The 15,616-nt window shown below is 33.7% G+C and overlaps 2 protein-coding genes across 6 annotated transcripts in view; both read left to right on the forward strand.

The window, feature by feature from the left end:
• Window positions 1–1,324: 1,324 nt before the first annotated feature.
• Window positions 1,325–13,415, forward strand: LOC100246567 (disease resistance protein RUN1). 5 transcript variants are annotated; one of them, XM_059734738.1, is made up of 7 exons: window positions 1,325–2,025; window positions 8,010–9,096; window positions 9,256–9,543; window positions 9,635–9,737; window positions 9,820–11,092; window positions 11,160–11,884; window positions 12,265–13,415. In XM_059734738.1, the coding sequence occupies exons 1-3, from the start codon at window positions 1,520–1,522 to the stop codon at window positions 9,394–9,396; spliced, it is 1,734 nt and encodes a 577-aa protein (XP_059590721.1). In that variant the 5' UTR covers window positions 1,325–1,519; the 3' UTR covers window positions 9,397–9,543; window positions 9,635–9,737; window positions 9,820–11,092; window positions 11,160–11,884; window positions 12,265–13,415. The 5 variants fall into 5 exon arrangements, with proteins under 5 accessions (XP_059590721.1, XP_019071983.1, XP_059590720.1 ...); XM_019216438.2 differs by having other exon boundaries at window positions 1,331–2,025; window positions 11,160–13,415; XM_059734737.1 differs by lacking the exons at window positions 1,325–2,025; window positions 8,010–9,096 and having other exon boundaries at window positions 9,393–9,543.
• A 1,548-nt stretch (window positions 13,416–14,963) lies between these two features.
• The window catches only part of LOC100241448 (disease resistance protein RPV1), a 52,488-nt gene continuing 51,835 nt past the window's right edge, over window positions 14,964–15,616 (forward strand). The window contains 1 exon segment of the mRNA XM_059734581.1: window positions 14,964–15,475. Coding sequence (XP_059590564.1) covers window positions 14,964–15,475 — 512 coding nt within the window.

Consider the following 15,616-nt stretch of genomic DNA (forward strand, 5'->3'; position numbering starts at 1 on the left):
TATATTGCATCGCGAGCTTTTCGAATTGAATAAAAAAGAATTTGGAATCATCAAACAGTAACAAAGGGAGTGAGATCATAACTTTGGAAGGATTTTTTTTTTTTTTAAATGTAGACTTGAATGGTAAATACTAAAATGTGTTTGAGAGTGATACTTGAAAGTATTTTTAATATTTTTAATATTCGAAAAATAAAAAATTTTCAAATATTAAAAATATTTCCTAAAATCAATATCAAAAACCATTTTACAAAATCAGTATCAAACTATCAAACATAATTTGAATTTAAATAGAGACAAGAACAACATTGACTCTTGACTCACCAAACCAGTCCTAGTTCACTTATTGAATGAAAAGAAAATAATTAAAAATAAATAACAGCATCCATTCTACCATGTTATGAAGAGTAAAAGACAATGGAGATTTTAACTTTGTTGCCTTAAAAGTCATGCCCCCTTTCATGAGTATATATAATAAAATATATTCGTTTGCATCTCTTGAATGCAAATAATTTGATAATTTTTTTATAATTAATTTATGAAGATAACAATTTGATAATTAGACAATTATGTTGATATTTTGACATTATTATCAATTTACCAAATAAGATTGTTTTTCACCCAACAATAATTTACTTAGAATAATAAATAAATTAAATTAGCTAACGTAACCAAAGCATTTGATTAAAAATTGGTTTTCATTTACAAAGATAAGTTGAAAATTAATTTTAATTTGATTTAATTAGGAAATTAATTTTTTGCTTGTTAAGTTTGTTTTAATTTGTAAATTCATGTAAATAAAAAAAAGGATAAAAAGATAATTTTCATGTGAAAATTCATTTAATTTGAAAATAAATGATGTAATGTGTTTCATTGTCGGTTAGCATTTTTCTTTTTTTCTTGTTTGTATAACTTTTTAAAATGTAAAAGATAATAATAAAATAAGAAATAATCAATAAATTAAAAAAATAAAATAAATGATCTCACTAAAAATGTTTTTTTACCTTATGTCATATGACTTGGATTATTTTTTTTCTCTTTTCAGTAAAACAAACTTTTAATATAAATAAAAAAATAAAATAGGACATAGAGGAAAATAGCTAAAGAGTATAAAAAAAATTCAAAATAATGCACTAAAAATGGAAAGAGAATATGGTGAGTAGTTGAATAATAATAAATAAAAAAAAGTCAAAAAAGCTTCAATACTCTTTGAATCCACTGTTAGTGAATGCCAAAAGGCATACATCATACACGCAACTAGAAATAAAATGGTAAAATATAAAGAAAAGAGTCAGAAAAAGCACGAAGACTACAATTAATAATCGTGGCAGGACTTCGACTCTCGTGAACCCCCCACTGTCACTCAATGCTATAGGGTTACAGGCTTGGAGCCAATCAAAGATAATTGAGACAGAAGAACCAGACATCCTCAACACCATCGTCTCAGACTCTCAGCATTCAAAGACCCCTTTGTATTTTCTTCTTCCAAATTCTGTTCTTGTAATTTTGTTACAATCCAACCATGGCTTCCACTAGCAATCCCAAGAGACCCTCTTCTTCTTCTAATTCTAAATGGAGGTACGATGTGGTCTTGAGTTTCAGAGGCGAGGATACCCGCAACAACTTTACTAGTCATCTCTACAAGGCTTTGGATCATGCCAACATTGAAACCTTTATAGATGATGAAGGACTTCCAAGGGGAGAAGAGATTGCGCCCGAGCTCCTAAAAGCTATTGAAGGATCAAGGATTGCCCTTATTGTCTTCTCGAAAACCTATGCTCATTCCAAGTGGTGCTTGGATGAACTCGTCAAGATCATGGAGTGCGAGAAAGAAAAGGGACAACAGGTTTTTCCTATTTTCTATCATGTAGAGCCGTCTGAAGTCAGGAACCAGACTGGGATTTATGGAGAAGCATTTAACAATCACGAAAGAAATGCAGACGAGGAGAAGAAGAAGAAGAAGATAGAGCAGTGGCGGACTGCCTTAAGGAAAGCTGGTAATTTGAGTGGATTTCCTCTGCAGGATAGGTAATCCCTACTTCACTTTTTCCATTCCCAATTTTCTGTCAGTTTATTTTCATTCTTGTTAATAAATAAAATATTTATGATTACATTTATCAATCAAAATCCATTTTTAAGTAGTAGACATTAATATGTTCGATTTCTTGGAAAGTAATAAGAAAGAGTAAAAAAAAAAAAAAAAAAGATTTTCTCACATTTAATTTATTATTAAAATTATAAAAGGAAATCAAATATAATTAAAATATATCAGAAAAAATTATATTTGCCCAGCAGGTGGAAATGCCAAGTTTTGAATTGTTAAAAATCTTTAAGATTCCAAAATATTCTTCCTTTCTAATCGATCCATCTTAGCCATAATTTCTATCAGTTAAAAAAAATGGTAGTCTGTCAAATAAATTGTTAAAATTGGTTATTTATATGCCTTGTAAATTTGGAGATAATCTGAGATGATTATTTAAAATATTGTAATACTACCCTAAATTTTTTTGGACCCTCTTATGGGACAAAAAACTTAGTTATTGCACCCTTAACCTTTTTCAATTTTAGAGGAATTTTCCATTACTTAAATAATTTTCTCTTCTTCTCTGTGCACTACATGAGTTTACATTTCTTCTTTACTTAATATTGTTTGTTCCTCTATATTTGCAAGTTGATTATTAAATTTATTTACCTTTTAATCTAATGTTTGTATCTCGTTTTATTCTAATTATCCCATGACTCTTCTTAAGACCTTGTCTTTCACGTTGAATCATCTAATGCTAAACTTATTCCCTTACTATTCTACTTTGTGTACTCATGGGATTAATGTATTGCAATCAAAATTATTTTTTTTAATCTCTTTTTCTCTTGTATGTTCTACATTCCTCTATACCTCACAAATAAAAGCAAGTAACCTTACAGCTTGTTTGACAATATATTTGCAACTAATGTTCAAAAAATAGTTTTCCCCAACACAATGTTGAAAATAATGAACAAAATTTTATTTGAAAATTCAAATATGAAGAACGACTTTCTCGACTTATTAACTATGAAGGTGCTATAAATTTTTGTACAACATAACAATTCTCTAAGTATTATCTATATTTTCAATTCTTTATCACAATACTCTATAAGAAAATACCTAAAAACATTTCAAATATGCTCTTAAAAATGAACTTGTTTACCAAACAAATTTTTGAAAATTATTTTTAATAAAAGAAAAAATTAAAAATATAATCAAGTGACATGAAATATGGGATGAAAAATAATAAGTTCTGTATATTAGATTGACTATACACACAGTTTATATTGGATATTACAAGAGAAGAAATAAGAAACAAGAGACATAATAGAAAACTAACTTATTCATAAACTAACTTATTCCTAAATCATAAAACTATCTATTTACAAAAATAAAAAACTAATATAATATGAAAATAATTCTCCTATTCTATTTACAGCTCAATTACAACCTATTTACAGCTCAACACTCCCCCTCAAGCTAAGGAATAGATGTCTTCCATTCCAAGCTTGAATACAAGATCGTGAAACATTGAACTGTTCAGCCCTTTTGTTAGGATATCAACTAATTGATGTTTTGATGGAACATAGGACATACACACTACTCCTTCCTCCAATTTTTCTTTGATAAAATGCCTATTAATCTCAATATGTTTTGTCCTATTGTGTTGTATAGGGTTATGAGCAATATTGATAGCTGACTTGTTGTCACAATAGAGCTTCATATGACCATCCCACTTGATTCTCAAATCATCTAGAATAATCTTCAGTCAAAGTAGTTCATACAACCCTTGAGCAATGTCCCTAAACTCTGATTTTGCAGACGACCTTGCTACCACATTCTGCTTTTTACTTTTCCATGTTACCAGATTACCTCGAGGAAAAGTACAATACCCTATAGTTGATCTTCGATCCACTAGGGAACCTGCATAGTCAACGTCAGTATATGCTTCTAGAGTAAGAGTATTGTTCTTTTTGAACAAAATTCCTTTCCCGGGGTTGCCTTTCAAGTAATGCAGCACCCTGTAAGCAACTTGAAGATGAGGTTCTCTTGGATCATGCATGAATTGACTGATCACGCTCACCGAGTAGGCGATGTCTGGCAAGTGTGAGCAAGGTATATGAGCCTACCAACTAGCCTTTGGTACATTCTTTTATCCACCACTGGTTCTTCTTTAGCTTCTCCCAACTTGTGATTTGGATCCATTGGGGTAGAGACTAGTTTACACCCAATCTTCCTTGTTTCTGTCAATAAATTAGTCACATACTTTTGTTGATAGATGAAGATCTCTTGTGTGGAATATGCCACCTCAATATTGAGGAAGTGCTTTACTTTCCCTAGTTCCTTTATCTCAAACTCTGTTGCTAATCTTTGCTTCACTTCATGCTTTTCTCTCTCATCATTTCCAGTCATTATGATGTCGTCAACATAGACTAGAAAAGCAATTACTCCCCCTGTAGCCGAGTGCTTAATGAAGAGAGTGTGGTCACCTTGGCTTTGCTTGTACCCATACTCTTTCATGACTTTTTCAAATCTCTCAAACCAAGCCCTAGGAGATTGTTTTAGCCTATAAAGGGCCTTTTTCAGCCTACACACCTTGTTACCTATGTTTCCCTCAAATCTTGGTGGGATGTTCATGTAAATCTCTTCATCTAAATCACCATGAAGAAATGCATTCTTAACATCATACTATAGGAGTTGCCAATTGTAGTGGGTAGCCAAGGACAGTAGGATTCTTATAGTATTCATTTTTGCAACTGGAGCAAAAGCCTCCTGATAATCAACTCCATAAGTTTGAGTGTACCATTTGGCTACCAATCTTGCTTTATGTCTCTCAAGAGATCCATCAGTCTTATATTTCAGCGTGAAAATCCACTTGCAATTAACAATGTTTTTCCCTTTCGTCTTTCAACAATCTCCCATGTTTTATTATTTTCTAATGCATTCATCTCCTCTCTCATAGCATCCTTCCATTCCCTTTTTGTCAATACCTCAGAAACAGTGTTAGAGATGATAGTGGTGTTTAAACTCACAATGAAATTCTTGTGGGCTAGTGATAGGTGCTTAAGAGACACATAGTGTGATAGTGGATAGAGTGGTTAATTAGTGCATTATCCGGTGCCTTTTCTGACAGCAATGAGAAGGTCTAGGTCTAGGTTGTCTGTTGAGTCAATGGAAGTTTCACCAAGTTGTGTATGTAAAGGTGGGTCTAATCTTACCGTGATTTCATTCCTAGGATTTGAGTTGGATTCTTGGACCTGCTATTGTTCTGGAATGACCTTTTCCCTTTAATACATCTTAGGAAACTGTGGAAAATTACAAGTGACACTGGTTGGAATAGGGAATGACACGGGTTTAGTGGTAAAATTGGGTGACTCAGGTGTGATTAGTTCGGATGACTCAAGTTCTTCATCACCATGGGTTGAGACATGAGGAAGGTTAAGAGGTTCAAAGGAGTCACAAGGACTATCCTCCATCATTGAAATCTCCCCCTAAATAGAGGACTTGGGAAAAAAGGTTTATTTTCTGTGAAGGTGACAACTGCAGAGATGTAAAATTTTCTGGCTAAGGGATTGTAACACTTGTATCCTTTTTGAGTAGATGAGTAAACCAAGGAAGACACATTTTATGGCTCGGGGGTCTAGCTTGTCTCTATGATGGTTGTGGACATGAACAAATGCAATGCATCAAAATACACTAGGAGTGAGCCCATATGAGGTTCTAAAGTGTGGATAGAAACTCTTAAGTATCTCTACGGGGCTTTTGTTGTCTAACACTTGTGAGAGAATTCTATTTATCATGTATGTGGCAGTAAGAACAGCTTCCCCCCAATAGGACTTAGGAACATTCCCTTGAAAGAGTAAGGCTCGGGTTGTGTTGAGTAAATGCCCATTTTTTCTCTCGGGTATCCCATTTTGTTGGGGTGTGTTAACACATGATGAGTCATGGAGAATGCCCTGTGATTGAAAATTGGGTGACAAAGTATGGTTAAAGTAATCTCTAGCATTGTCTGTCTTAAAACTTTTTATTTTAACCCCAAATTGGTTTTGAACCATTGAGTGGAAATTAGGTATAACAATGCTAACATCAGATTTTTGTTTAAGAAGAAAGATCCATGTAATCTGAGTGCAGTCATCAATTAAGGATACAAACCAACGAGCCCCATAAACATTAGGTATAGTCGAAGGACCCCATATGTCACTAAGAATCAAATGAAAAGGATGAGAACTTCTTTTATTGCTAATAGGAAAAAATTCACGAGTATGTTTTGTCAATTCACAAGTTTTGTAATGAAACTTAGAAATATCTAATCCTTGAAACAAATGAGGAAACATGACCTTTAAAACCCTAAAAGATGGATGACCTAGACGTAGGTGATACAACCAAATGGTATCTTTATTTAAGGAACTCTAAAAAGACACACAAATTATTACTAGTTTTCTGAGATGATTCAAGGTGATAAAGACCGCTCATTTCCTTAGCAAGTCCAATCCTCCTTCCCGAGCCTTGTTCCTGAAAAACACAATAAGAATGGAAAAAAATAGCAGAACATTTAAGATCATGGGTAAGCTTTTGAATGGAAACAAGGTTGGCCGACAATTTTGGTACATGGAGGACATTTTTAAGAATAAGGGTAGGTGTGATATATATGTCTCTGAAACCTGCAACGGTAACTAAAAAGCCATTGGCCATTGCAATTTTCTTGTTACTTGGGTTTGAGGTATAGGTATGGAAAAGTTGAGATTTGGAGGTCATATGGTCTGTGGCACCGAAGTCTATTATCCAATAGTCATTATAAACCTTGTGTGAGGCATTTATGCAAAATGAGAGTGAAGGTGTACCTGAATTTTCCAACATCTTCCACGAAAAAAAAAACCTGATCTCTTGGGAATTAAGGTAGATCGCGAAACAAAAAAACCAGCAACAATGAAGGTTGGTAAAAGAACACGTGAATAAAAAAAATCTAACTATGAAGGCCAGAAAAATGGCGATGAAGGCCAGAATGATGCCCAGGTCTTAAAAACCTACTGCTCTGATACCATGACACGAAATGTGGGATGAAAAATAATAAGTTTTGTATATTAGATTGACTATATACATAGTTTATATTGGATATTATAAGAGAAGAAATAGGAAACAAGAGACATAATAGGAAACTAACTTATTCCTAAATCATAAAACTATCTATTTACAAAAATAGGAAACTAACATAATAGGAAAATAATTCTCCTATTCTATTTACAGCTCAATTACAACCTATTTATAGCTCAACATTAAGTTATAAAACTATTTTATATTCTAAAGAAAAAAAAAATCTATTTTCAAAAACAATATCTATATAAGCATTTTTCTTTTAAGTATGATTTTAAAATGTTTTTCCATGAGTCTAATTGTTGCTAGGATTTTGACCAATAAACAAATATGTGTGACTTTCCTCGTCATTGTAATTTATATTTGGGAAAAAAATGGGGATTTCATCAAAATATGAAACTTATGTAACAATTATTAGCAACCTAAATATAAATAAAACTAAAACGGAGAATTTACTTGTTTATGGAATAAATAGTTGAAAATTTTATAAGCATTGAGGATGGTCATAAATCATGTTGTAATTAATAAAAGCATTTCTAGGTTATGGAACTTGGGTGGCAAATTGGTAGATTTCTAGCCAAACTAGTATTTGTCTCTATAATAAAATCTCTTATCATAAAGGGTAATGATACTTTAGAAAGGTCAACTTCAAATTGGGCCTTTAGAAGCAATTAAGATATTTACATTATTTTATTGCATGTATACTTGACATGACATAATGAAATTTTATTTAAACATGCAATTCAACACATTTTTAATTTACATTCTATTTGACCTTAATTTAATGGCACCGAACGAAACTAAGAATCATTCTATAATTTCCATTTACTTCATCTTTGTTTTCTTTGACAATTGATTGTAGCTCACTGCATGTTTTATTGTACTTTATAATGGACAGATTTGAGTCAGAGTTTATTCAAGAAATCATTGGTGAGATTCGAAGATTAACTCCTAAGTTGGTACATGTTGGTGAGAACATAGTTGGAATGGATGAAAATTTGAAAGAGGTGGAGTTATTGATAAACGCCCAATCAAATGGAGTGAGCATGGTTGGGATTTATGGGATTGGTGGGATTGGTAAAACTACCATTGCCAAGGTTGTTTACAATGATATGTTAGATCAATTTCAACGTCACAGCTTTCTTGAAAATGTGAGGGAGAAATCTAAAGATGATCATGGTTTGCTTGAATTACAAAAAAAACTTCTTTGTGATATCCTAATGGAGAAAAATCTGAAGTTAAGAAATATTAATGACGGTATCAAAATGGTAAAGAGGAAGTGTCGCATTGAAAAGGTTCTCATTGTTCTTGATGATGTAGATTGTCAAAAACAATTAAAATTCTTAGCTCCTAATTCTGAATGTTTTCATCAAGGAAGCATAATCATCGTGACCACGAGAAATAAACGTTGCCTAGATGTACATAAGTCATATTCATCATATGAGGCTAAGGGATTAGCACACACGCAAGCTAAGGAACTCTTTTGTTGGAATGCCTTTCAGCAAGACCATCCCGAGTATGAGGACCTCTCTAATTGTATACTAGATTATGCTAAAGGCCTTCCATTGGCTCTTGTAGTTTTGGGTTCTTTTCTCTATCAAAGGGATGTGGATTACTGGGAAAGCACACTGCATAAACTAAAAACAAACCCTCTTGAGGATATTCAAAAGGTACTCCAGATAAGTTATGATGGACTAGATAATAAATGGAAGGAGTTGTTTCTTGATATTGCATGTTTCTTCAGAAATGAGGATAAAAAAGTTGTTACAAGAATACTAGAAGGTTGCAAATTCCATCCTAAGTCTGGACTAACGGTTCTTCATGAGAGGTGTCTTATTTCTATAACAGACGACACCATAAGGATGCATGACTTGTTACAAGAAATGGGTTGGGCAATTGTTCGCCAAAATTTTCCAGAACATCCTGAAGAATGGAGCAGATTGTGGGAATTACAGGATATTAAAAGTGTTTTACCACAAAATAAGGTAGGAGAAAAATACATGAACTTACTTGAGATCTAAAGACATATAAAAGATTCAACAAGAATTATTTTTATTATTATTATAGTTTTGAGTATCTTATCTATATAATTTTAGTGAATCCCTATGCATCTTATATTGCTTATTCTCAATGCTTGTTTTCAGGGGACAAAAAACATAGAGGGGATATCCATAAATCGGTCTTGGGATAGTAAAAAACGTATACAACTTACTGCTGAAGCTTTCAGAAAGATGAATCGACTTAGATTGCTCAAAGTTAAAGGCGATATGGTGCAGCTTTCCTAAGACTTTGAATTGCCTTGTCATGATTTAGTATATTTTCATTGGGATAACTACCCTTTGGAATATTTGCCATCAAATTTTCATGTAGAAAATCCTGTTGAACTTAACCTCTGGTACAGCAACATAGAACATCTTTGGGAAGGAAACATGGTATTGCTATTATTTAGTTATATTTTTGCTCTAGACTAATTTTAAAGTCTTTTGAAGTTTACTTATTGAAACGAATTTTCTTCTGTTACAGCCTGCTAAAAAGTTAAAAGTCACTGATCTTAGTTATTCCAGGCATCTGGTTGACATTTCAAACATCTCAAGTATGCAAAATTTGGAGACTCTAATTCTAAAAGGTTGTACAAGGTTACTTAAGTGTTTCACCCATGCTTAATGTTATTATTAGTCATGAACTAACTGTTTTCTTGAATATAATAGGATGCAAGAGACTTGAGAGTCTTCCAAGGAACTTTCATAAGCTGGAATGCCTTCAAACACTCTCTTGTGATGGCTGTTCAAACTTAAAAGTTTTCCGAAGATCAAGGAAGAAATGAGAAGTCTAAGAAAGCTTAATTTAAGTCATACAAGTATAATGGAATTAACATCATCAATTAGGCATCTAAATGGGCTTGAAGAGTTGGACTTAAGTAATTGCAAAAACCTTTTGAGTCTTCCGGACAGTATTGGTAGTTTGAACTCTCTTCAAACTCTCGATCTAGTTGAGTGTTCAAAACTAGTGGGTTTTACAAATATCAATATTGGAAGTCTAAAAGCTCTTGAATATTTGGATTTGTCATGGTGTGAGAACCTTGAGAGTCTTCCAAATAGTATTGGTAGTTTGAGCTCTCTTCAAACTCTTTTATTGATAGGGTGTTCAAAATTGAAGGGCTTTCCAGATATCAATTTTGGAAGTCTAAAAGCTCTTGAATTGTTAGATTTCTCACACTGCAGAAACCTTGAGAGTCTTCCTGTGAGCATTTACAATTTGAGCTCTCTCAAAACTTTGGGGATTACAAATTGTCCAAAACTCGAGGAAATGTTAGAGATTAAATTAGGGGTTGATTGGCCATTTTCACCTCTAACCTGTCACATTTCAAATTCAGCAATAACCTGGTATGATGACTGGCATGACTGCTTTTCCTCATTAGAAGCATTAAACCCACAGTGCCCCCTGTCATCACTGGTAGAATTATCTGTAAGAAAGTTTTATGGCATGGAAGAAGACATCCTCAGTGGCAGTTTCCACCTATCCTCATTGCAAATATTATCTCTAGGGAACTTCCCTAGCGTGGCAGAAGGAATCCTCGATAAGATTTTCCATCTATCCTCGTTGGTAAAATTATCTCTTACTAAATGCAAGCCAACGGAAGAAGGAATCCCTGGTGATATTTGGAACCTATCTCCACTGCAACAATTATCTCTACGTGACTGCAATCTAATGGAAGGAAAGATCCTCAATCATATTTGCCATCTAACATCCTTGGAAGAATTATATCTGGGTTGGAACCATTTTAGTAGCATACCTGCTGGCATCAGTCGACTTTCTAATCTAAAGGCCCTTGACTTGAGTCATTGCAAGAACCTTCAACAAATTCCAGAGCTTCCATCAAGTCTACGATTTTTAGATGCGCACTGTTCGGATGGTATTTCATCAAGCCCCTCGCTTCTACCTATTCATTCTATGGTCAATTGCTTCAAATCAGAAATTGAGGTATGATTCTCATGCCACGTTCCTCTTTCTTTTGTACCCATTGAATTTACATGGTGCTTTTGTGCAGGACCGCAAGGTTATTAATCATTATTCTTACTTCTGGGGCAATGGAATTGGTATTGTTATTCCTAGAAGTAGTGGAATTCTAGAGTGGATAACATATCGGAATATGGGAAGGAATGAAGTAACAGTAGAGCTCCCTCCGAATTGGTATAAAAATGATGACTTGTGGGGATTTGCTTTATGCTGTGTTTATGTTGCACCTGCCTATGAATCTCAGTATGAATTAGGTCATATATCTAAGGATGACGCTGAACTTGAAGATGAAGGACCAGGGTTCTGTTGTGATTTGAGTATCGAAGGAAATAATCAATCAGGAGACGTGGGTTTTTTCCTTCTTTATTCTTGCTGTGTTAAATATGATGTGTCAGATATGCAGTGGGTGATATGTTATCCCAAGTTAGCTATTGAGGAAAGTTATCACACCAATCAATGGACACACTTCAAGGCTTCATTTGGTGGTGCCCAAGTGGAAGAGTGCGGAATCCGTCTTGTATACACAGAAGATTATGAACAGAAGCATCCAGCAATGGCACAAGGCAGTACTTCTCATGGGAATTTTGGTGAGCATGGATCGGTAAGAGAAGATACTGATAGTAAGCTCACAATAAAAGGAATCCCACAGAACAGAGCCCAAGAGAGGAGTCACACCATAAAAGATCCATAGAAACCCAAGACTGATCCCAAGTATTAGGCTCAACCACACTTGCATCACTAATGCTATCTTTACTGGTAATTCATCTTCCTTTCTCTTTCTAATTCAAAGGTCAGAATTTTTTTTTATCGTGTTTCTCCTTTTTATTTGTCTTTTTCCCCAAGACAAACAAAACTTTGAGGCTATCACCCATGGGCGCAAACTTCAATGGTACACCTCCCAAGTTTGTTTTTCTCTCTCTCCAACCGTCTTTCCCTAGATTTTTCTGCATTTTCTTCAAACCCATATTTCCATATGAAATTCAATTACATTCGAGCATTTCAATCTCTGTAGCTACTGTCTGAATCATTTATAGGGTTTCTTTTTTCTGGAAGTTTGTAATGTTATTGATTTAAGACTTCATGTTTGGGGATGTTTTGGGTGGCTTGTTCACTGGTATTAATTGTGATAATTGCAGCTCTGGTGCTTTCAATGACTTTGACAATAGTCGAAACTATGTTGAATGCTTGTACCAAGGGAATGGACTTCAGTTGCTCTAGGGTTAGTGCTATAACATCAGTATTCACTCTTCAAGAATGTATATAGTTGTTGTTTTGGAATTTTGAAATTACTTAGCATCAGACAATTTCTAACTCGGGATTTGGATTGGGAACCATAAGTTATCATTAGAGAGTGTATGAGAAGGAATTTTAGAGTGAGATGGGTGATGCATGTTGAGGGATGAAAGAGGGATGTATCTCACCCTAGAGTTCTTTGGAATAATTATAGGATTTTGTAAGTAACTTTGGACTTACTTGCAATGTTCTGGATTTGTGAATAATTTATAGAATGCATTGGGTTTTTTTTTTTTGTTTTTTTTTTTGGTCCATAAGAAACTAAAAGAACTTTGAGAGTGAATAATGTATGACTGTACTCTTCTCTATCTCTCTGGTCATAGCACACGTATGATTTGGTACTTTTTTGCAGGCTTCAACAGCAGCAAAGCATCTGGTGGCTTGCAGTACTAATCTTACATTATATTCTCTGTTTTGCAATCATTTGGTACTTTTTGTCCCAACCAAGGATAGCTCTGTGCAACAGTCTCGACTGTGGAACAAGTAAAACAAATGGTACCTGCTGAAGCTGAGAGGGCAGATAATAAATTGGTGCGGAAGGTGGTCAACCAAAAGAATCAGACAGCAAAAACTAAAAAAGCCGATGAAGCCTGCTACTGAAGCAGTCTCAGCACCTGTTTCTAGGAGGGGTGAGATTGAAGTGACTGAAGAAAAGGAGCGTGAGCAAACAAAGAAGGAAGAGGAGTTGGCCAGGAAGGTAGAGGAATTGAGAAGTGAAGAGGAAGCAGCCATGTTGAAGGAGAAAAGTCTGTTGGAGGAGAAAGCCAACGTTAAGAAGGCATTGGAAAGGAAACAAGGAACTGCAGAAAAGGCCAATTTCTCTGTGAGTGCTGCCACCTTTTCGTGATACAGCCATAATAATGGATGTTAAAAGCAGTCTAACTCTACATGGCGTTTATTTTCCCCAGCCATAGATTGGAATCTGCCAGTCTGACTCTCATAAGAAAGAAAATTTTCCATCGATCCTCGTATGGATTATTGGAGAAGATTTTAACATGGAGTTCACAAGAGAGTTTCTAACACCCACTTAAAAGGACATTTTAGAAAACTTATTGAAAAATAACATGAGAGTACATAAATTTTTAGATATTTTTAAAAATATTTGAAAATTTAAATTAACTAAAAGTATTTGAAAAATATTTGATTGAATTAACAAATATCAAGTATTTGCATATGAAAAAATAATAAACATTGTGAAGAATTTTTTTATTAATTAGTGCATAATAATTTTATTTTCCTTTTAATCACAAATTAATCTATGGCAAAATCTCATATTTGTTGTAGGGACAATGTTGTCTTACATTTTTCTTTCATGATGGACTCAAATTTTAATTTAAATGTAGTATAAATATATAATTAGATTGAAATTTCGTCCACTAAGATTGATTGGGTATGAATTTGAACCCTCGTTCGGGTCATACTTCCATCCAATCCAAGCTTGTGGTTGGGCTTGAATTTCTTGGCCCAACCAGTAATGTCATTGACCAATAGCCCTTAGTTTGGGCTGGGCTTGATGGTCCTCAGGCTATGCAGACTTAATACTCATTGGGTTTGGGATTCCATGTAGTTGTAATTAGATTCTATGTTTCCTAATATTAACACTAAATTAGGTTTAATTTATAATTAAATATAATTAGAAGAGGAAAATGAAATATCATATCCTTGCAATGAGTTATGTGGATATTTCATTTAAAAAGTCTAATGTGAAAGGTTGTTATGGGTAGTCGTTTTTTGATGCAAATTTTCTATGGAGTCCTAATCTTAGAAGGCAATAGAAAATTCACAACCAAGATTTCTTAAAAATAACTACATTAAAGTGTAAACAAAATATCAAACTAGAATTTCTTAGAAATATCAAACTAGAAAGTGAAATATAATACAATTCAAGTATGAAAATGAAGGACAAAAGAATAGACCAAATTTGAAAGACCGTTCAAAGACTCGTTTCTTGTTACAATCCAATCATGACTTCCACTAGTAGAGATCCTCTTCTTCTTCTTCTTCTTCTAATTCCAAATTGAGGGACCATGCGTTCTTGAGTACCCTCAAAAGCTTTTTTGATCATTTATACTGTATAACCTTACTTGTAATAACTGTATAAGATATTTGTGCTAATTGATAAGATATTTGTGCTAATTGTATAAAACATGTCCTTATACATCTTGAATTTATAAATTTATGAATTTATGAATAACCCAATAATCAATGACTTCTTAATAAAATTTTTTTAATTTTGTTGCCTTAAAAGTCATGTCCCTCCTTTACAAAGCTTCTTAGAAATTTCATATATTTTTTTTTGTCATCATCTATATTTCATATTTCTTTTTCGTCTTCAATATTTGTGTATATATCTAAAATAAAACCTATAAGAAAATGAAAAATTTACACTTAAAAAGTGTTTATTTGAAATTTAGGCAATGAACTTAAAGGAGTTTGGAATTACTCCTCGAAGTTGATATGTTTGTTTTAAAATCAAAGTGGATTTCAATTTTCTTTAAATCCACGTTATGATATTACGGTAATATGTAGTGTCTTTAAAACCATGGCTTCCTCTAGCAATTCTAAGAGACCCTTTTACTCTTCTTCTTCTTCTAATTCTAAATGGAGGTACGATGTGTTCTTGAGTTTCAGAGGCGAGGATACCCGCAACAACTTTACTAGTCATCTCTACAAGGCTTTGGATCATGCCAACATTGAAACCTTCAAAGATGATAAAGAACTTCGAAGGGGAGACGAGATTGCACCCGAGCTCCTAAAAGCTATTGAAGGATCAAGGATTGCCCTTATTATCTTCTCGAAAACCTATGCTCATTCCAAGTGGTGCTTGGATGAACTCGTCAAGATCATGGAGTGCAAGGAAGAAAAGGGACAAAAGGTTTTTCCTATTTTCTATCATGTAGAGCCGTCTGAAGTCAGGAAACAGACTGGGATTTATGGAGAAGCATTTAACAATCACGAGAGCAATGCAGACGAGGAGAAGAAGAAGAAGATAGAGAAGTGGAGGACTGCCTTATGGAAAGCCGGTAATTTGAGTGGATTTCCTCTGCAGGATAGGTAATCCCTACATCGCTTTTTCCATTTCCCATTTTCTGTCAGTTTATTTTCATTCTTCTTAATAAATAAAATATTTATGATTACATATATCAATCAAAATCCATTTTTAAGTAGTAGACATTGATTAATATGTTTGATTTC

Source organism: Vitis vinifera, chromosome 18, assembly GCF_030704535.1.
Source record: "Vitis vinifera cultivar Pinot Noir 40024 chromosome 18, ASM3070453v1".
NCBI classification, from domain to species: domain Eukaryota; kingdom Viridiplantae; phylum Streptophyta; class Magnoliopsida; order Vitales; family Vitaceae; genus Vitis; species Vitis vinifera.

What these genes read in the sequence shown, in the direction of transcription:
- LOC100246567 (XM_059734735.1), top strand. Translation starts at nt 9,932, where the DNA reads ATGAGAAGTCTAAGAAAGCTTAATTTAAGTCATACAAGTATAATGGAA. An exon ending in GCTTCAAATCAGAAATTGAG is followed by an intron (nt 11,093 to 11,159) that starts GTATGATTCTCA and finishes GCTTTTGTGCAG; the next exon opens with GACCGCAAGGTTATTAATCA.